This window comes from Thamnophis sirtalis, unplaced genomic scaffold (assembly GCF_051295495.1).
Source record: "Thamnophis sirtalis isolate CommonGarterSnake01/CBP01778 unplaced genomic scaffold, rThaSir2_p1.2 scaffold_17, whole genome shotgun sequence".
In the NCBI taxonomy this organism is placed as follows: domain Eukaryota; kingdom Metazoa; phylum Chordata; class Lepidosauria; order Squamata; family Natricidae; genus Thamnophis; species Thamnophis sirtalis.
Genome location: NW_028261397.1, coordinates 3,391,071 through 3,413,630, shown reverse-complemented (window position 1 = coordinate 3,413,630; position 22,560 = coordinate 3,391,071). Strand labels below are relative to the sequence as shown.

General features: G+C 45.6%; 1 protein-coding gene across 1 annotated transcript in view; it reads right to left on the bottom strand.

Annotated features, from left to right (window-relative positions):
- Nucleotides 1-15,903, bottom strand: part of LOC106553361 (transient receptor potential cation channel subfamily V member 1-like) — a 37,287-nt gene extending 21,384 nt beyond the window's left edge. Inside the window, exons 1-7 of the mRNA XM_087702878.1 lie at nucleotides 15,595-15,903; nucleotides 13,346-13,512; nucleotides 10,677-10,829; nucleotides 8,483-8,623; nucleotides 6,164-6,462; nucleotides 4,294-4,470; nucleotides 3,022-3,186 (exon numbers count right to left, since the gene is read on the bottom strand). Coding sequence (XP_087559004.1) covers nucleotides 3,022-3,186; nucleotides 4,294-4,470; nucleotides 6,164-6,462; nucleotides 8,483-8,623; nucleotides 10,677-10,829; nucleotides 13,346-13,512; nucleotides 15,595-15,887 — 1,395 coding nt within the window. The 5' untranslated portion in view covers nucleotides 15,888-15,903. The remainder of the gene's footprint in view (nucleotides 1-3,021; nucleotides 3,187-4,293; nucleotides 4,471-6,163; nucleotides 6,463-8,482; nucleotides 8,624-10,676; nucleotides 10,830-13,345; nucleotides 13,513-15,594) is intronic.
- Nucleotides 15,904-22,560: the final 6,657 nt, after the last annotated feature.

Here is a 22,560-nt window from a genome sequence, read left to right as displayed (position 1 = left end):
CCTCCTCAGTTCTAAGTTGCTTCTCTCCTTGATTAGTTTCCACCCATTGCTTCTTGTTCTACCCTCAGGTGGAGAGGTTGAGAAGAACATAATATTTTGTGGGTAACATGATAGCAGCCTTCCAGTATTTTTTAAAAAGAGTTTTATTATTTTTTAGTTACAAAAATAAACATTCCATCTTTCCTTCTGCAGCGTGGGTACTAATATCTTGGTGCAATATCATTCCTCTTTTTGCCACATCTTTCACATTCATATTAACATTATTTCCCCAAGTTTAGCATTATAATATATTGAGCATTTAAACGTTATGGAACTCTCCATGTTTCTTCTTAATATCTTCTAGTAATAATATCAAAGGAACATTAAACATCATTCTTCGCATCATACGCATACTAACAGTTTCCATCTTATTTCTATCTCTATCTAAGTCTATTGTCTATTTATTTTTTTAGCTTTCTTCATTTCCAAATTCTTTCCCCCCGCCCTTCAACCATTGGTAAAATACTTCCCAAATCATATAATATTCAATTTGCTCTTTCTTCTTAATTGCTAATGTTAATCTGTTCATTTCTGCACTTTCTAATATTTTCCTTATCCCCTTCTCATCAATAGGAATCTCTACACTTTTCCAATGTTGTGCAAATAGAACTCTAGTTGCGGTTAATACATGATGTCAGGCCTGCAATTATATTCCTTTTAGAATTTTGGCCTGCCACACTTCCTCTTATTTCATTATGCTGTTTCTTTAGTGTAGTTGATGGGAGTGGGGAATAGACAGGAGTGAGATTGTGGAATGTATTGTTTTCATTATTTACTAGAAGCCAAGGTCATCCTTTGTCTCCGCACCAGTACACCAGAGGTGGGTTCCTACCAGTTCGCACCTCTTCGGTAGAACCGGTTCGTCAAATCTACCCAACCAGTTAGAAGAGGTTCCACCAGTGGACCCGGAAAGCAGGCCACAACTACAGAAGAGGTTCCAACATTTTTTGAAACCCACCACTGGTCCTTGGATATGATTATTCTACACTATCATGCTCCTATTTATAAAACTCAGTGCCTCCGTGAAAGGTAAGGATGACTACTGCGTTTGTGGTGCAATCAGAACATTGCGTGTGTTGAAGTTGTTTTAACGCAAACCAAAGATGCCTTTTAAAAAACAAGTTTACATCATGTTCTTATGCATGCCAGTGCTGTGTGGGAGGTAATTTAAGGTGGTTCTGACAAGTGTCATCGGCATCTTCATATCCGGTCACATGGGTGGCAAGCCACTCCCACAAAGGAGGCCACACCCACAGAGTAGGTTCGAACAATTCTTGAAACCCACCACTGCAGTACACCTGACGGGAAGAAGCTGGGTGTGGATGCCAGTGTGGAAGAAGAAGATTGGACCATGTGATGGATTGTGGGTGTGAGGACAAGATCATGAACTTTTAACTGGGTGGGATTCTGATGTCATTTCCAGTATTGGGATTAACACAGATGTGCTAAGATGTCTGCTTTATTAAATTGGAATTTTAAGGATTGTTTTGCCTTTGATTCTGATTTAATTCTATATGATACTTGGAACGCTGACACATGAATGATTAAATATACATTCTCTTTATTATAAATTTAGCCTTCCAGTATTTGAGGGGCTGCCCCAAAGAACTGTGGGGCGGGGAGGGTTGTCAACTTGTACTCCAAAGTCCCTGAAGGCAGGACAAGAAGGAATGGGTGGAAACGAATCAAGGAGAGAAGCAACCTGGAATTAAGGCAAAATTTCCCAACAGTGAGGACAATTAACCACTGGAACAGCTTGCCACCAGAAGCTGTGAGCACTCCAACCCTGGAGGTTTTTAAGAAGAGACTGGACAGCCGTTTGTCTGAAACAGTAGAGGGTCTCCTGCTTGAGGAAGGGGTTGGACTAGAAGACCTCCAAGGTCCCTCCCGAGTCCCAAATCTATTATTCTGCTAAACTCAAAATAAGCTCTGATGAATTACTATTGTGCTTTGAAAATAAGAACAATAATTCAAATAAGTTTGTGGCCTTCAAATGGACCAATGTTTCCAGAGAAAAGTACAGGTAAGCCTTGAGTTACGACCATAATTGGGAGCAGGATTTCTGCTGCTAAGGAAGACCGTTATTAAATGAATCAAGCTGTCACTAATGAATCTGAGAAAAGTAAAGATGGTTGCAGAGCGCCAGCTCCGTTTCAAAGTTGACCCATGCCTGGTTCTTAAGTGAATCACTGCAGTTAAGTGAATAGCAGGTAGCCCTCAACTTACGACCATTCATTTAGTGACGAAAGTTACCACGGCACTGAACAAATTAACTTACGACCATTTTTTTACATTTACGACCATTGCCAAATCCCCATGGTCACGGGATCAAAATTCAAAGGCTTGGCAACCGACTCGTACTTACGACAGTTGCAGTGACGTGGGGGTATGATCACCATGGCAAAGCCAGATTCAATTAATGATGGTGTAACTAACTTAATAACTGCAGTGATTCGCTTAGCAACTGTGGCAAGAAAGGTAATAAAACAGAGCAAAACTATTTTTCTCAGAGACGGAAATTTTGGCTAAGTTGTGGTCAAACGTTGAGGACTAGCTGTACATGGTCGTTAAACGAATCCAGCTTCCTCCATTTTATTTGCTTGTAGGAACTTGGCTGGGAAGGTCCCTGGGATGATGGAACAACTGGGGCAGGAAAGGTCGTAAAACTGTGTTTCACACTTACGACCCGTGGTCACGTGGTTGAAATTCAGTCAAAACTGGTTCATATTTATGACGTCTGCAGTATGACAAGCAAAGTCAACAGGGGAACCAAGATTCGCTTAACAGCCAGGGGACTAACTTAACAACCGCAACGATTCATTTAACAACGGTGACAAGGAAGGTCGTGAAATGAGGCGAGACTCGGTTAACAACTGTCTCGCTTGGCAATGGAAGGATTGGGCTCCATTGTGGTCGTAGGTCGAGGACTACCTGTAAGGGGGGGGGAGAAACCCCAGGAGGCTTAAGGAGGCGTGGCCTCACCGTTCCTTCTTTCTTGGTAGGTCGATAGTAGGCCGCGACGGTGAGGATGAGGATATGCACCGTGTAGATGAAGAAGTTGAAGTAGAAGAGATGTTTCACAAACCGGTCCCACTTATCCTGCAGGAGCTGGTTGAGGGGTTCCACCAGGAGCATTTCGTGGCGATTCTAGGAAGAGGAGACACCCCCCGCTCCCCGAGGGTTTATTTTATATTGATTTATCTGTTTATTTGCATCCCACTTTTACTCTTTTTAGAAATAACTGAAGGAGGTGAACATACCCCATACACTTTTCTCTTCCTTGTTGCCCCATCACAACAACCCTATGAGGTAGGCTAGGCTGAGAGTGAGTGACTAAATCAATCTCAATCTAACCCTAATCCTAACCCTTAATCTAAATCAATCTCAATGTCAATTCAAAATCTAACATCTGACAGCTCAATCTCAATCTAGAATCTCAGTCTAACCCTAACCCTAAATCTAAATCAATTTCAATCTCAATCTAACATCCCAATCTAAACCTAAACCTAAAATTATTTTAAAAAATGTATATTTTAAAAGCTAAACTCTAACATCTCAATCTCAATCTAAAATCTCAATCTAACATCATCTAACATCTAACATCTCAATCTAAACCTAAACCTAAAATTATTTTTTAAAAAAATATATTTTAAAATCTAAAATCTAACATCTCAATCTAAAATCTAACATCTAACATCTCAATCTCAATCTAAAATCTCAATGTAAACCTAAACTTAAATCTAAAATTATTTTAAAATGTTTACATTTTAAAATCTAACATCTCAATCTCAATCTAAAATATCAACCTAAATCTAACCCTAACCCTAAATCTAAATCAATCTCGATCTCTACTTAAAATCTAAAATCTAACATCTCAATCTCAATGTAAAATCTCAATCTAACCCTAACCCCAAATCTAAGTCTAAATCAATCTCTATCTAAAGTGTAACATCTAACATCTCAATCTCAAATCTCAATCTAAACCTACCGGTAAATCTAAAATTATTTTTAAAATTTTAAATTTTGAAATCTAACATCTAACATCTGAATCTCAATCTAAAATCTTAATCTAAACCTAAACCCAAATCTAAAATGATTTTTAAAAAATTTAAATCTAAAATAATCTAAAATGTACAATCTACAATCTACAATCCACAATCCACAATCCACAATCCACAATCCAAAATCTAAAATCTCTAAATCTCAGTCCCATTGCAATGCACAGTGGAGGAAACCCCCTCCTCTCCAACCTACCGGGGTCTCACTGCTGTAAGCGATGATCTCCAAGACGGAGTTCTTCTCACAGGTGTCGATGCTGGAGAGGTCGTAAAGCGAGGAGTGGACGGGTCCGTAGGCCCACTCGGTGAATTTCCGAGAGAGGTGACGGCATTCTGGCTCCTTCATCTCCCGCCGAAGGATATAGGCGAAGACCTGGGGTCGAATGGAAGATGGGCAGGATGTTGGAGCATTTTATTTATTTATTTATTAAATCTACAGGTTCAAAGTTCAATGAGCCAAGGTGGCGCAGTGGTTAAATGCAGCACTGCAGGCTACTGCTAGATCAGCAGTTCAGCGGTTCAAATCTCACCGGCTCAGGGTTGACAGCCTTCCATGATCCTTCCGAGGTGGGTAAAATGAGGACTCAGATTGTTGTTGGGGGCAATATGCTGACTCTGTAAACCGCTTAGAGAGGGCTGAAAGCCCTATGAAGCGGTATATAAGTCTAACTGCTATTGCTATTGCTAAAGGGCACTGAAAAAAAGTGATCTATGGCTGTTTTTCCACACTTACGACCATTGCAGCATTCCCCGTGGTCATGTGATCAAAGTTCAGAGGCTTGGCAACTGGCATGTACTTATGACAGTTGCAGTGTCCTGGGGTCACATGACCTCCGTCTGCAAACGTCTGACCAGCAAAATCCATGGGGAAGTCAGATTCACTTAACAACCGTGTCAGTAACTGAACAACTGCAGTGTTTTACTTAACAACTGTCGCAAAATGGAGGGGAAACTTTAAAACTGTCTCACTTAGCAACCAAAAGCCAATTGTGGTCATAAGTTGAGGCTACCTGTATAGATAGTTCTACTGGGCAAAAACACCCCTTGTATAAAATGGATTTGTTTAACAACCAGCACATTCTTTTGATCAACACAACCCAGCATTTGTTTAACGTCTTTGGCACTTGCTTAATGACTGCGGCAAAAAAACCTCATAAAATCAAGCACGGTCACGCAACAACCCACTGAATGACTGCCACAACCTACAAATAATTCTCACTGCAGTTGTAAGTTAAGGACAATTTCAGAAAAGAGGATTGCTACGTTTCTAGGATTTTATGCTTTTGTTCGGGTCGCAGCACTGGGCACGGGGGTGGACTAGATGTTCTCCCAAACTCCTGCCTGTCATTCTAGGATTTTATGCTTTTATTTGGATTTGAGGCCGCGGTAGCGGGCTGGACTAAATGATCTCCCCAACCCCTTCCATCTCTGTCATTCTAACCCTGCTCAACCTGCACTTATCACCAGAGTTGAGCCCAGAATTTCTGTTGCTAAGAGAGCTTTGTCCCATTTGATGGCCTTTCTAACCACTGTTGTTGTTAAGTGAATCAGTGAGGTTGTTAAGTTAGCAACACCGTTGTTAAGCGACTTACGCTTCCCCATTGACTTTGGCCGCAAAAGGGGATTGCGTGACCCCCTAGGACGCTGCGACTGTTGTAAACATGAGTCGGAAGGGGCTGAATTTTGTTCCCGCGACCATGGGGAATGCGGCAACGTTCGTAAGTGACCGTAATTCGCTTGTCAGGCCTGCATCCATCTTTTCTTTTGGGTCTTTGGCCTGCCACACTTTCTATTATTCTACTCTGCATTTTCTATGGTGGGAAAATGGGAGCTGGGGATTCTATGGAGTTAGATGATAGGCAGCCATAACAACATTCTTTCTAGAAAGCCAAGGTCATCCTTTGTCTTTGCACCTCTGCACCTGACCGGAACTGGATGGGTGAAACTGCCAGCATGGCAGTGGGAGATTTAATTTTGGATGCTATTTGGAATCCTGGCATCGCTTTTTTCAGTGCCATGGCAACCAAAACGGTCGCTAAGCAAATAGGTCATAAGTGGAGGACTACCTGTATTTTCCCCGTCTTGGCGGCCAGGGTGAGCGGGGTCAGCCCTCTGCGGTTGGCCACTTCCTCCAGACGGAGGGTGGGGTTGATACTCGCCCCCAGGATGAGCACGTCGTTGTACATCTTGGTGACAAATTTGGTGTTGTCGTCGGTGTCGTCGGCGATCTCCACCAGGGCGTGGAGGACGGTGTTGCCCATCGAGTCCTGCTCGGCGATGTTGGCCGGCTGGTAAGGATTCTCCAGCAGGAACTTGACGATGTTCAGCTGGTTGGTGCAGGCGGCGAGAGAGAGGGGCAGCTCTCCTGCAGGCCGAAATCCAACAGGGAGAGAGGCGCGTGAAACGACGGAGGCCCTCCGGCTCAGTTGGAACAGAACGAACATCCCCAGGTAGTTCCTCGACATACGACCACGACGGAGCCCCAGATTGTCAAGAGTCGGACATTGGTTAAGCGGGGCTTGTCCTATTTTATGATCTTTCTCGCCCCGGTTGTTAAGTGAATCTGTGCAGTTGATAATTGGTTGTTAAATGAATTTGGTTTCCCTCGTTCACTTGCCTTTTCGGAAAGTTGCAGAAGGGTATTGCGTGACCCCGTGACCGTTATAAATGTGAGCCAGTTGCCAAGAGTCTCAATTTTGATTATATAATCATGCTACAAAGGTCACAAGTGTGAAACATGGTCATAAGTCGCTTTTTGCCGCTGTAGCTTTGAACCGTCACTGAATGAACTGTTGGAAGTCGAGGATTACCTGTATTTATTCTTTATTTAGTTATAAAATTTATGGGATGCCTCTGTTGCTGAAGGCGACTTTAAGGACACCCCTCCCCCCCAAAAAAAAACAAACGAAGAGGAGCCAACAACAAGTAGTTCTCGACTTACAACAGTTCATTTACTGACCGTTCGAAGTTACAATAGCAACTGATAAAATCTACAGGTTCAACGTTCAAAGTTTGAAATCCATGCTGGAGCTTGGATTTTATTCATTCATTCATTCATTCATTCATTCATTCATTCATTCATTCATTCAAAGTTAGAACAATGCAAAAAATTACAGGTCCAAAGTTTGAAATCCATGCTGGAGCTTGGATTCTATCTATCTATCTATCTATCTATCTATCTATCTATCTATCTATCTATCTATCTATCTATCTATCTATCTATCTATCTATCTATCTATCTATCTACCTACCTACCTACCTACCTACCTACCTACCTACCTACCTACCTACCTACCTACCCACCCACCCACCCACCCACCCACCCACCCACCCATCCATCCATCCATCCATCCATCCATCCTTTTATTCAAAGTTAGAACAATGCAAAAAATTACAGGTCCAAAGTTTGAAATCCAAGCTGGAGCTTGGATTTTATTTATTCATTCATTAATTCATTCATCCATCCATTCAAAGTTAGAACAATGCAAAAAATTACAGGTCCATCCATCCATCCATCCATCCATCGTTAAAACGGCACTGGAAAAAGTGACTTATGACTGTTTTTCACACTTACGACCATTGCAGCACACTCAGCCCTGGTCATGTGACCAAAATTCAGACACTTGGCAAGTGGCATGTACTTAATGCCGGTTGCATTGCCCCGGGGTGGTGGTCACATGATTCCCCCTTTGCAAACTTCTGACAAGCAAAGTCCATGGGGAAGCCGGATTCGCTTAACGCCCACGTGACTAACTTAACAACAGCGGTGGTTCCCTTAACGACAGGGGAAAGAAACGTCATAAAACGGGGCAAAATTAACAAATGTTTCTCGCTTAACAACGGAATTTTTTTTGGCTCAGTTGTGGTTGTAAGTTGAGGACCACCTCTACGAGGGGGTTAAACAGATGACAGCTGCTAGTTATAACCATTTTGATGGGTTAAAATGAGAATTGGGAAGAGTAACTTTGTGGAAAGTTGAGGGGGGTGCCTCTCCAGTGTGTGTGGGGGTCTCCATAGAACGTACAGTATAATTATAGGGCTGGAAGGGACCTCAGAGGTCATCTAGTCCAACCCAACCACTCCCAACTGCATCAGTTCAGGCTGATTGAGACTAGAAGCATCAATCATAGCCTCTTAAAAGGCAAATTAAGAAGTTTTGGGACAAGCAACTGAGTAGAAATTTCCTGACAGTGAGAACAATTAACCAGTGGAACAGAAGTTGCCTCCAGAAGTTGTGAATGCCCCAACACTGGAAGTCTTTAAGAAGATCCTGGATAGCCATTTGTCTGAATCGGTGTAGGGTTTCCTGCCTAGGCAGGGGGTTGGACTAGAGGACCTCCAAGGACCCTTCCAACTCTGTTATTCTAAATAGCTTCTGATTTTACCGAAATAAAACCCCGGCTTCCCCTTGATCTTCTGGAAGAATTCCCCGTGGGCTCTCGCGTGGACGTCTGCCCCGTTCTTCACCAAGAGGTTGACCAGGTACATGTTGCGCCTCTCGATGGCGATGTGAAGGGCCGTCTGACCTGCACAGACAAATCCCATTAGATCAGGACTTCTCAACGTTGCTAGCTTGAAAATGGGTGGACTTCAAGTCCCAGAATTCCCCAGCCAGCATTGGTTAAATTCAAGTCCCAGAATCCCTCAGCCTGCATGGGTGGACTTCAAGTCCCAGAATTCCCCAGCCAGCATTGGTTAAATTCAAGTCCCAGAATCCCTCAGCCAGCATGGGTGGACTTCCCAGAATTTCCCAGCCTGCATGGGTTGAATTCAAGTCCCAGAATTCTCCAGCCAGCATTGGTTAAATTCAAGTCCCAGAATTCCTCAGCCAGCATGCCTGGACTTCAAGTCCCAGAATTCCTCAGCCAGCATGCCTGGACTTCAAGTCCCAGAATTCCTCAGCCAGCATTAGTTAAATTCAAGTCCCAGAATCCCTCAGCCAGCATGAGTGGACTTCAAGTCCCAGAATTCCTCAGCCAGCATGGGTAGAATTCAAGTCCCAGAATTCTCCAGCCAGCATTGGTTAAATTCAAGTCCCAGAATTCCTCAGCCAGCATTGGTTAAATTCAAGTCCCAGAATTCCTCAGCCAGCATGGGTAGAATTCAAGTCCCAGAATTCCTCAGCCAGCATGGGTAGAATTCAAGTCCCAGAATTCCTCAGCCAGCATGGGGGGACTTCAAGTCCCAGAATTCCTCAGCCTGTTAACCAATATTAATTATAACAACTAACAATGGAATGATAAGGATAAGGGATACAGTTAATGATACATATATGTACTACCATAGCAAAAGGAATGTGGACACAAATTGTAAACAGTGATTTGATGGGGGGGGGGGAAGGACTTAGAAATTTTGTCAACTAAGTTTTGTTTAGAATGTGTTATAAAGGTTTAAGGCTCTTGGATGACTCTGTAATAATTAATGAAATGCCATTAGGTGGTTGTGTTTTTTTAACTATGGATTATTCTAGGCAAAAGGACACTAAAACAATTTCAGTTAAATGAGAACTACGATATGTTGAAAATAAGACTCATCAAGAACTTTGACATTTGATATGAATGTGAGTAATGACTGTGGAAGAGATGCACGAAAGCTAATTGTAGCCAATAGACACACTTTCTACAAGATGTAATGTAAGATGATTATTTTTTGTGTGTGTTTAATAAAAATAAAAATGTAAAAAAAAAAAGATGATTCATGTTTGATCTGGGGAAAACTTGCTTTCTGATTTCAAAACACGGCCGAAATGTGTCAGGTAGAGAGGCTGGGCGATGTCAGGGCTGCTGCAGAAGTAGATTCCAGGTAGTCCTCGGTTTACGACCAATCACTTAATGGGAATTTATGACAGATCTACCTGGGGGTACTTACGACCCAGATTCAAAGTTTCAATGGCCGGCGCCTGGTTTATAGAAGCCCGTGGTTATGTGACTACAATTGATTAATGTTGTCCAAAATTAGAACTTTCTTGTTTCAATTGGATCCAAACCGATTGGCATAACAACCTGTGGCTTTTGTTTAATGGCTGCCACAAAAACCAGCCAAGTGGCGGCCCGAGTTACGACCGTTATGATTTATGATTGTAATTATGTGTATCCTTCGAAGGCTATCTCTGAGTGATGCGGTGGCCTAGAGGTGGTGCTCTCGCCTCACAATTTAGATATTTTTTAGATATTTTATTAATATTTATAGGCCGCCCTTTTCCCCGAGGGGACTCAGGGCGGCTTACATAAAATAGGGAGGGGGAAGCTCCTAATCAGGAAGCTGTGAGTTCAATCCTAGGTGGAGGCAGATATTTCTCTCTCTCTGGGCACGATGAGAATATATCTGCCGAACAAAACTCCGCATTGGCGACACGAAAGGCATCCGGCCAGGAAACCCTCAGCTCCATTCAGCCGCCCAGACTCCACCCCGCAAGGGATTATGAGGTCATTAAATGAAGATGATTTGAAGGCTAGCTCTGCTGCACTGATCTAGGGGGTTGGACTTGATGACCCCTGAGGTCGCCGTCTACCCTTCCAGGCTACATCTCCCGAAAACCCTGAGGAGGAACGGCTCTCCTCCTCGGTTGCGCCTTTTTACCCTTGTAGTAGCCGTCTGTGTATCCGGCGTTGACAAACTCCTTCAGGTTCTCCGTCTTCTCCGCGATCTCCAGCAGGAGAGGAATGGTGTCGTTGCGGCCGTTGTGGAGATTGAGCATGGCCTTCAGCAGGCACGTCTTGCCCGTGTCGGGCTCTGCGAATCGAGACACGGAATTGAGTCAAGATGGTGACGCCCGACAAGACAACGCAGGCCCCAAAGTGCTTTTTTTTTTTAAATTTCAGGAGGCAACTGGACTTCCTTGCTTTTTTTCTTTTGAAGACGTTTCTCTTCTCACCCAAGAAGCTTCTTCAGCTCTGACTGGATGGTGAGGAATGGAAGGCTTGATACTCCTTCCAGACAGCTGGCCCAGGTTTCTCCCCAACCTCCTATTTAGCTCTCATTGTTCTGACTGAGGCTCCCCAAGAGCCTGAAACAAACTCCTTGTCCTGACAAAAACCCCTTTGATTAATTGACTCTGAATTCTGCTCCTTCACATCCAGCAAAGTCTTTCCAGGGAGGATTTACAGTCACAGACCTTATCTGGCTTGGAGAACTGCCAGGCCGATCTCTGCAGAACTTGGCAAGGAGCCTCGGAGAGTCACGGACCATTTAAGCGAGCTCATTGTCTCCTGCAAACTCCACTCCCCTTTCGCTCCTCTTTTATTCCCTCTGGGAGGGGCCATTCACCATCCACCTGTGGCCTTACTCCCAAATCGACCCCTGTTCTTTAGCTCTTCCCTTCGTCTGGCAACTGCGCATGCACACACTGGGAACAGGCTCCAGCTGTTCTTCTGCCCCACTGATCTCTGACTCCGAAGGCAGCTGATAACTGTCGGACGGCCCTGGCCCCCTCTCTGCCTCCCACACGGAGCCCTCATCCGAGCCTTCCCCAGACTCCAGGACTGGCCCAGGTTCCTCCCCAACCCTCCTCACCATCCAAATCTGATGCCAGCTTTGCTGGCCGCTGGCAGGCCACAACACTCATCAGCTAGCCGTATCCTTCTGGGATTCAAACTTGGGCTGCTTGCAAATTAGGTAGATGTATTAACCTTTAAGCCACAGGTTCTCCTTGTTTTGTTGGCTATACCAGGGGAGAGATTAAATGGGTTTTTTTCCCCCCTGTGAGATCGGTCTATCAAGGTAACCTGGTCTACGCAATTATGGGATGGAGCATACTGCTTTTGCTGATTTATTTATTTAGAAATTTTATTTTGCCATCATTTGCATCCTTTTATTTTTTTTATTTCCAAAAGTTTCTTTTTTTTTAACACACATCAGGAGTGTCTGCAAGGAGCATCAATCCTTTCCGCCCCCACCATCCAGTCAGAACTGAAGAAGCTTCTTGGGTGAGAAGCGAAACGTCTTCCAAGGAAATATAACCAAGAAAGTCCAGTGGACTCCTGAAAAAAGCCCCTTTGGGACAACTGTGGCTTGGATGACGGAGAATCTCTACAGACTTTTAGCTACGCAATTTGGGATGAAGACCCTTGGGATGGTTGTGGGAGTAGGAATGGATCCCCTTTTGCGACCTTCTGACAAACCAAGCCCATGGGGAAGCCAGATTCACTTAGCGTCCGTGTGACTAACTTAACAACCGCAGCGATTCCCTTAACAACAAAGGCAAGAAATTTGGGCCAACTCGCTTAACAATGGTCTCACTTAGCAACAGAAATTTTGGGGCTCAGTTGCGGTTGTAAGTCGAAGACTACTTGTGATTGCTAAATCCAACCTGGATCTTTCTGGGGAATGTTGTCTTCACAAGATATCACTTTGTTCATTGCAGAAAAGAGCAACCAAGATTTTTAGGGGACTGGAGGCTAAAACATACGATGGACAGTTGCAGGAACTGGGCATGGCCAGTCTAGGGAAGAAAAGGACCAGGGGAGACATGATAGCAATCTTCCAATATTTGAGGGGCTGCCCCAGAGAGGAGGGGGTCAAGCTATTCTCCAAAGCCCCCTGAAGGTCAGACAAAAAATAATGGAATGGAAACTGACCAAGGAGAGATTCAACCTGGAAATAAGGAGGGATTTTCAGACATTGAGAACAATCAACCCATGGAACAGAAGTTGCCTTCAGAAGTTGTGGGAGCTTCATCACTGGAGGCTTTCAAGAAGAGTCTGGAGTGCCATTGGTCAGAAATGGTGTAGGATCTCCTGCTTGGGTGGGGGTTGGACTAGATGACCTACAAAGTCCCTTCCACTCTGTTAATCTGAATCTATCTAAGACGATCAAAGGCCTGGAGGCTGAAACATACAATGAACGGTTGCAGGAACTGGGCACGGCTAGTCTAGGGAAGAGAAGGACCAGGAGAGACAGGAGAGCATCTTCCAGTATTTGAGGGGCTGCCCCAGAGAGGAGGAAGGGGGTCAAGCTATTCTCCAAAGCCCCCTGAAGGTCAGACAAAGAATAATGGATGGAAACTGAGCAAGGAGAGATTCAACCTGGAAATAAGGAGGGATTTTCAGACATTGAGAACAATCAACCCATGGAACAGAAGTTGCCTTCGGAAGTTGTGGGAGCTTCATCCCTGGAGGCTTTCAAGAAGAGACTGTCAGAAATGGAACAGGGTCTCCTGGTTGGGTGGGGGGGTTGGACTAGATGACCCACGAGGTCCCTTCCAACTCTTGTTATTCTGATATGTGCACCCCCGTGGTTCTCTCACTCACCTTTAAACTCTGCATCAGTCAGGTTTTTTAGCGATTCCAGCAGGTAGACCAACAAATCGTCCAGCTGGCTGGGATCGCCTTGTGCGACAGCATCAAAGAGACTCCTCCGGTCGTATATCTTGAAAGCTTTCGCGGCGCAGACCCCGATGGATGCGGTGGACAGTAGCCTGCCAAAGGGACGAAGAAGGGGTGAGATTTGCTGAAGTGTTTTTGCTGAAGTCTTTGTCTAGCAGGGCAACCTGATCTATCCAACTACGGGACGGGAGTGTACTGCTTCTGCTTTCGGTTTTCAGCCCCGATACAGGGGCCTTCTCAGGCAATCGCTTCCACAACAAACTATTTTTGGTGTTGAATTTACTAAGAAATAAAGGGAGGCTAGTATAGATCCATTTGGAGCTATTTAGCTCTCATTGTTATGACCGAGGCTCCCCAAGAGCCTGAAGCAAACCCCTTGTCCCGACAAAAAACCCTTTGATTAATTGACTCTGAATGCTGCTCCTTCACATCCAGCAAAGTCTTTCCAGGGAGGATTTACAGTCACAGACCTTATCTGGCTTGGAGAGCTGCCAGGCCGAGATCTGCAAAACTTGGCAAGGAGCCTCGGAGAGTCACAAACCAATTAAGCAAACTAATGGTCCCCTGCAAACTCTGCTCCCCTTTCGCTCCTCTTTTATGTCCTCTGGGAGGGGCCATTCACCATCCACCTGTGGCCTTTTTCCCAAGTGGAACTAATTGTCTCCTGCAAACTCCACTCCCCTTTCGCTCCTCTTTTATGTCCTCTGGGAGGGGCCATTCACTGTCCACCTGTGATCTGACTCCCAAGTAGAACTAATTGTCTCCTGCAAACTCCACTCCCCTTTCGCTCCTCTTTTATGTCCTCTGGGAGGGGCCATTCACCATCCACCTGTGGCCTTTTTCCCAAGTAGAACTAATTGTCTCCTGCAAACTCCACTCCCCTTTCGCTCCTCTTTTATGTCCTCTGGGAGGGGCCATTCACCATCCACCTGTGGCCTTTTTCCCAAGTGGAACTAATTGTCTCCTGCAAACTCCACTCCCCTTTCGCTCCTCTTTTATGTCCTCTGGGAGGGGCCATTCACCATCCACCTGTGGCCTTTTTCCCAAGTAGAACTAATTGTCTCCTGTAAACTCCACTCCCCTTTCGCTCCTCTTTTATGTCCTCTGGGAGGGGCCATTCACCATCCACCTGTGGCCTTTTTCCCAAGTAGAACTAATTGTCTCCTGCAAACTCCACTCCCCTTTCGCTCCTCTTTTATGTCCTCTGGGAGGGGCCATTCACCATCCACCTGTGGCCTTACTCCCAAGTCGACCCCTGTTCTTTAGCTCTTCCCTTTGTCTGGCAACTGCGCATGCGCACACTGGGAACAGGCTCCAGCTGTTCTTCTGCCCCACTGATCTCTGACTCTGAAGGCAGCTGATAACTGTCAGACGGCTCTGGCCCCCTCTCTGCCTCCGACACAGAGCCCTTATCCGAGCCTTCCCCAGACTCCAGGACTGGCCCATGTTCCCCCCAATCCTCCTCACTGTCCAACTCTGCTGCCAGCTTTGCTGGCCGCTGGCGGGCCACAACACTCATCAGCTAGCCGTATCCTTCTGGGATTCAAACTTGGGCTGCTTGCAAATTAGGTAGATGTATTAACCTTTAAGCCACAGGTTCTCCTTGTTTTTTTGGCTATACCAGGGGAGAGATTAAATGGGGTTTTTTTCCCCTGTGAGATCGGTCTATCAGGGTAACCTGGTCTACCCAATTATGGGATGGAGCATACTGCTTTTGCTGATTTGCTGATTTATTTATTTAGAAATTTTATTTTGCCATCTACTCGCACATGGCGACGTAAGACAGCTTAAGGTAAAGGTTCCCTCCGCACATCTGTGCTAGTCGTTCCCGACTCTAGGGGGCGGTGCTCATCTCCGTTTCAAAGCCGAAGAGCCGGCGCTGTCCGAAGACGTCTCTGTGGTCATGTGGCCGGCATGACTCAATGCCGAAGGCGCATGGAACGCTGTTCCCTTCCCACCAAAGGTGGCTCCTGTTTTTCTACTTGCATTTTTTGCCTGCTTTCGAACTGCTAGTTTGGCAGAAGCTGGGACAAGTCATGGGAGCTCCCTCCGTTACGCAACGCTCAGGAATCGAGCCGCTGACCTACCGACCTTTCTGATCGACAAGCTCAGCGCCTTAGCCACTGAGCCACCCCACCCCTATTAGCTTGTAAGTTTATATAGTAGCCACTTACTTGGGACAATGGTTGCCACACCGCCCTCTTTCCAACCTGAAGCTGAACTTGATGATGGGGTTGGAGTCCAGCTGCTCCATATGGTAGAAGGAATCCATGGGGGCCATGTCCTTGTCCCCATCGCCAATCCCAAATCGTGCCCGTCTGGCAAAGATGCCGTGCTTGGTCCCCTTGTAGCTGCTGTTGGGGGTACCCGCGGCAGAGTCTTCGCCATCCGTGTGATCGTCTGTGGTCTCGGATTCCTCCAGATCCGAGCTACCGAGCTTTCTCATCTTTCCCAGGATGCCCGTCATGGCTGCCTACGGAGAAGGATGGACGCCACCCGGAAGCTGCAAAGGAAACACAGTTTGCAAAGGAAGAGTCCTGGGTGGTCTCTGAGCTGCTTTCTTGAGGGCGTTTCATGACCCAGCGGGGCAACATCATCGGTGCTAGAAAAGAGTGGGGATTATGGAGAAGGAGCAAGGGGGGAGGTGGAGGAGGAGGAGGAGGAGTGGGAGGAGTGGGAGGAGGAGGAGGAGGAGGAGGAGGAGGAGGAAGATTCTCTTTCTTAGTGCTCTCTGACTGGTTGTTTTCTCGCAGACGTTTCACGACCCAGCTGGGTAACATCATCAGTTAGTAGAGAGTGGGGTTTGTGGAATAGAGGAGAAGAGGAGAAGAAGAGTGGGAAGAGGAGGAGGAGCAGAAGGAGGAGGAGGGGGAGGAGGAAGAAGAGAAGAAAGAGGACGAGGAGGAAGAGAAGAAGGATGGGAGGAGGAGGAGGAAAAGAAGGAGGAGGAGGAAGAGAAGCGGAGGAAGAGGAAAAGAAGGAAGAGAAAGAGGAGGAAGAGAAGAAAGTGGATGAGGAGGAAGAGGAAGAGAAGGAGGAGGAGGAAGAGAAGAAGGGTGGAGGAAGAGGAAGAGAAGGAAGAGGAAGAGGGAGGAAGAGAAGAAGGGTGGGAGGAGGAGGAAGAGGAGGAGGAAGAGGAGGAAGAGAAGAAAGAGGAGAAAAAGGAGGAGGAGAAGAAGGGGAAGAAGAGAAGAAGGGTGGGAGGAGGAGGAAGAGGAAGAGAAGGAGGAGGAGGAAGAGAAGAAGGGTGGGAGGAAGAGGAAGAGAAGGAAGAGGAAGAGGAGGAAGAGAAGAAGGGTGGGAGGAGGAGGAAGAGGAGGAGGAAGAGGAGGAAGAGAAGAAAGAGGAGAAAAAGGAGGAGGAGAAGAAGGGGAAGAAGAGAAGAAGGGTGGGAGGAGGAGGAGGAGGAGGAGGACTCTCTCTCTTAGTGCTCTCTGACTGGTTGTTTTCGTGCAGACATTTCATGACCCAGCTGGGTAACATCATCATAGTTAGTAGAGAGTGGGGTTTGTGGAGTCGAGGAAAAGAAGGGGAAGAGGAAAAGAAGGGTGAGAAGAGGAGGAGGAGGAGGAGGAGGAGGAGGAGGAGGAGGAGGACGATGACTATTGGATCCTTAGTGCTATCACACCATTTGTTTTCTTTCAGACGTTTCATGACCCAACTAGGTAACACAATGAATGCTAGAAGGGAGTGGGGTTTGCAAAGAAGAGGAGGAGGACTGTGAGGTACTTGTCTCTGAGCTATGTTGCTTTCTTGGAGACATTTCATAACCCAACTAGGTAACCTCATCAGTGCAAGAAGGGAGTCGGGTTTGCAGAGAGGAGGAGGAGGAGGAGGAGGAGGAGGAGGAGGAGGAGGAGGAGAGGAGGAGGAGGAGGAGGAGGAGGAGGAGGAGGAGGACAATGATGACTCCGGGGTCCTTGGTTCTCCGTGAGCTTGACTGTTTTCTTGCAGACCTTTCATTACCAAACTAGGTAACATCATCAGTGTTAGTAAGAAGTGGGGTTTGCTGTCAATTTATATCATAATTCTGGTTTATATTCTTAACTGATGATGTTACCTAGTTGGGTCATGAAACATCTCCAAGGAAACCACCCAGCTCAAAGAGTCATCCTCCTCCTCCTCCTCCTCTGCCTCCTCCCCCTCTCCACAAACCCCACTCCCTTCCAGCACTGATAACATTACCTAGCTGGGTCATGAAACGCCTGCAAGGAAAACCACCAGGGCATCAAGGACCCCACAGTTCAACCCTCAACTACACTTTATCAGTGTCCCCCTGAAATGGAACCCAGCATTCAGTTTTGGTCGCCACGATGTAGAAAAGATGCGGAGACTCTGGAAAGAGTGCAGAGAAGAGCAACAAAGAGGATTAGGGGACTGGAGGCTAAAACATATGGAGAACGGTTGCAGGAACTGGGTATGCCTAGCTTAATGAAGAGAAGGACCAGGGGAGACATGATAGGAGTCTTCCAATATCTCAGGGGTTGCCACAAAGAAGATTTGGGAGTCAAACTATTCTCCAAGGCACCTGAGGGCAGAACAAGAAGCAATGGGTGGAAACTAATCAAGGAGAGAAGCAACTTAGAACTGAGGAGAAATTTCCTGACAGTCAGAACAATTAATCAGCGGAATTCCATGCCTCCAGAAGTTGTGAATGCTCCAACACTGGGAGTCTTTAAGAAGATGCTGGATAGCCATTTGTCTGAAACGGAATAGGGTTTCCTGCCTAGGCAGGGGGTTGGACTAGAAGACCTCCAAGGTCCCTTCCAACTCTGTTACTGCATTATTGTATTATGAAATGCTTTTTTTTTTTTTTAGAAAGACTTAAAATTCTGCCGGAGATGCCATAGTGCAGCTAGTCCTTGACATACGACCATAATGCCCATTTACACCTGTATACCATGATGTTCGTAAAACAGGTTGTTCACAGACCAAGCATATCTTACAACCTTTTCCTCAGGGGTCATTAAATTAATTTTATTTCGTGTCCCTTTGAAGTTACCACCCTGAAAAAAAAAAATGGCTTATGATCAGACTTCGCAAATTCAGGTGGTTTGAGGTCCCCTTTTTCATCTCAGAAAATAAAATCAAGGAACTTTTGCCATTAATGAAATGTTTCTGTTTGGATCGTTTTTCGTTTGACCGTTTCTTTTCAGTGACAATTCTCCCTTCTGCAGAACTGGTACATTCTATATATCTAAAAGCGAAATACCATTCATGCATCATCACAAAATCTCCAGAACCGTAAAGCCTACAAACTTTAAATTTGGCACATATGTTCCTATTGGCTTCTAGATGCTCGCTAAGAAAGGATTTTTCGAAATGACCTTCGGATCATTAGTATTTCTTAAAGTATTATTAACACACTGTGATGCTAAGGATTTAGACATTCTACTCCCCCTCCCCACCTGAAAAGAACTCTGTTCCAACTGCCACTTGCATGGGTGTGGCCAGCATGTGACTCATCCGGCCTGCGAGCTGGGAGTTTAGTCATTCTACTCCCCCTCCCCTCCTGAAAAACGCTGTAATGCTAAGGAGTTAAACTGAGGGAGAGAAGGGGAGAGGAGAGGCCGATTGTAACTACTCGTTTATTTTCAAGTTGTAAGTGTCGATTTATCAAGCCCGATCACATAGTTTCATAGCGGAGCACGGATATTCAGCTAGTACAGAATATCAGAACTTCTGAAATGGAATACTCATTTAATGCTCATGCACGAAAGGAGGGAAAATAATGCCACTTATCTAAAAATTAAGTTGCATTTAATACAAAAACAAATAATGCAATCGGGTTTTTTTATTATTCTTTTTTCGATTTGCTTGCAAAAGCTTAAACGAACACATCTGCAGAAGAGTGGAACATGTTCCAGATAGGTTAATCTTTGTCTCAATCTCCAAACGTATAGAATCACAGAGTCCTAGGGGACCTTGGAGGTCTTCTAGTCCAACCCCCTGCCCAAGGCAGTAGTCCTTATTCCACCCCAAATAGAACGTTGTCCAGTCTTTTCTTAAAAATTGGACTAAACCTCATTTTCAATTGAATGACTTTGGATAATCTTAATGCCATCATGCCTCTCCGACTTACTCCCAAGCAACAGTTGGTTGCAAACCTCTTCTAATTTAATGGCTTAAAAATAATATTAGCCCTTCGCATTGGATTCAGACAAAACATTTTCCCTTTGCATTTTTGACTTTTAAAATTCTTTTAGCTTTATGCCCCTAGGTCAGCGTGATTAAATCCAATGGCATCCCTCCGATAAGGGAGCGATGGAAAGCACCAGTATCCCGTAGCTAAATCCAGATGGAACTTTTCAAATAAAACTTTGCTTTAAAATATATATATATATCCCCAGGACTTACAGAGATATTCAAGGTTTTTCTTCCGCCGGCAGCCCCTTATTCTGGATGGTCTTTAATAATTTTCTGCGAGGGACGTCCTGTTTTAGGCGTTGGCTGCGGGGTGTGTGGGAAAAACCAGCTTTTTTCTCTTCTGGAATCATTTATTGGTGGAGTAGCCCATGTCAAAAGGAAGATTTGATAGGCAAGTGGTAATGCCGAAGAAAACCCTGGATTTGACTAATACGATAATGGAGAAAGCAAATTCTCACTGCATGATGGCTGCTCCCAGGAGGCCTGTAAAGCTTTTTGCAAAGGGGGAAGAAAAAACCCAAGAACGCATTTAACAAAAGAACAGAAATAACAGCGTCGGAAGGGACCTCGGAGGGCGTCTAGTCCAGCCCCTTGCTCAGGCAGGAAACTCGATATACCCATGATGGCGAACCTATGGCACGCAGGACAGAGGTGGCACGCAGAGCCCTCTCTGTGGGCAGGTGCGCCGTCGCCAGCTGATCTTCTGGTTTCTGGCGCAATGGGAAACGGCCTAAAAACAGCCCCAAAACAGGGCATTTTTTGGGCCGTTTTCAGACCGTTTTGAGGCCGTTTTGGGCCCTTTTGAGGCCATTTTGGGGCTGTTTTGAGGCCATTTTGAGGCAATTGGGGGGGCGTTTTCAGGCCGTTTTTAGGCCATTTGCGGGCCAGTTTTAGGCCGTTTTAATTTAAGGCCACTTGGGGGCTGTTTTCAGGCCATTTTTAAGCCACTTGGGGGCTGTTTTCAGGCCGTTTTCAGACCACTTGGGGGCCATTTTCAGACCGTTTGGTGGGCATCTTCAGGCCATTTTTTGGGCCCATTTTCAGTCCATTTTGGGGCCATTTTCAGACCATTTTGAGGCCATTTTGGGGGTGTTTTCAGGCCATTTTGGGGCTGTTTTCAGGCCGTTTTGAGGCAATTTGGGGGGTGTTTTCAGGCTGTTTTCACGCCATTTGGGGGCCGTTTTTAGGCCATTTTAATTTAAGGCCACTTGGGGGCCGTTTTCAGGCCATTTTGAGGCCACCTGGGGGACGTTTTCAGACCGTTTTCAGGCCATTTTGGGGGTGTTTTCAGGCCATTTTGGGGCTGTTTTGAGGCCATTTTGGGGCTGTTTTCAGTCCGTTTTGAGGCCATTTCGGGGGCATTTTGAGGCCATTTTGGGGCTGTTTTGAGGCCATTTTGAGGCCACTTGGGGGCCGTTTTCAGGCCAGTTTTCAGACCACTTGGGGGCCATTTTCAGGCTGTTTGGCGGGCATCTTCAGGCCATTATGGGGCCATTTTCAGGCCATTTTGGGGGTGTTTTCAGGCTGTTTTGAGGCCATTTGGGGGTCATTTCAGGCTGTTTTGAGGCCATTTGGGGGCTGTTTTCAGGCCGTTTTGGGGCCATTTCCACATCCTGAAAACATCCTGAAAAACATCCTGAAAATGGTCCAGAAAACAGCCTGAAAACAGCCCGCAAAATAGCCACAAAACAGCCATGCACATGCTGGCAGCTGTTTTTCGGATTTCCAGTGCACGCACATGCATGTGCATTCCGGTTTGGGCACTCAATGCCAAAAGGTTTTGCTATCAGTTCTATATACCGTTTCAGACAAAACGTCATCCAATCTCTTCTTAAAAACCTCAAGTGATGGATGTTGAAGCTCTGGAAAGAGTGCAGAGAAGAGCAAGAAAGAGGATTAGGGGACTAGGAGGCTAAAACATATGAAGAACGGTGCAGGAACTGGGAATGTCTAGTTTAATGGAAAGAAGGACCAGGGGAGACATGATAGCAATATATTCCAATATCTCAGGGGTTGCCCCAAAGAAGAGGGAGTCAAGCCATTCTCCAGGGCACCTGAGGCAGAAACAAGAAGCAATGGGTGGAAACTAAACAAGGAGAGAAGCAACTTAGAACTGAGGACAAATTTCCTGACAGTGAGGACAATTAACCAGTGGAACTACTTGCCTCCAGCTCCATCACAAGAGGTTTTAAAGAAGAGATCGGACTACCATTTGTCTGAAACGAGCAGGGGGTTGGACTAGAAGACCTCCAAGGTCCCTTTCCATCTGTTATTCTGTTACATGGCACAATCGCGGAAATAGGACGTTTGTAGCCTTTGCAGCCTGAAACTTTTTTTAATTCCAGGAAGAGGGGGGGGGGAATAAAAAATGCTAATTTGGCTTCTAGCACCTGCTTTTTGCAGATGTCCAGAAAATTGTGTTTCAGCTTGACTGGCTTTAAGGTTTGGGTTATTATTATTTGTTTAAACTGGAAAAAGCAGAGTCACTCTGGATGTGATCTCACTTCCATTTCACACAACCTACCAAGGAAGCTATAAAAATCATCAAAGAGCTTTTTACTGTCGCCAGATTTCGGTGCCAAAGATTGCTGGGAAATTAAAAAAAAAAAACATGGCCATAAAAACGCTCCAAGAAATTAAACACACACAGACACACAAATTAAGCACAATACAAACAGATTTGTTTCGACAACAGAACCCAAGGTGGAAATGCCGCAATGTTAGGCGCTGAGTTTTGATCGGAAATTGGAATATCTGTTTAGGGCTAAGGAGGAATAGCAATAGCAATAGAGTTAGACTTATATACCGCTTCATGGGGCTTTCAGCCCTCTCTAAGCGGTTTACAGAGTCAGCATATCGCCCCCACAGTCTGGGTCCTCATTTCACCCACCTCGGAAGGATGGAAGGCTGAGTCAACCTTGAGCCAGTGAGATTTGAACCGCCAAACTGCAGATAACAGTCAGCTGAAGTGGCCTGCAGAACTGCACCCTAAC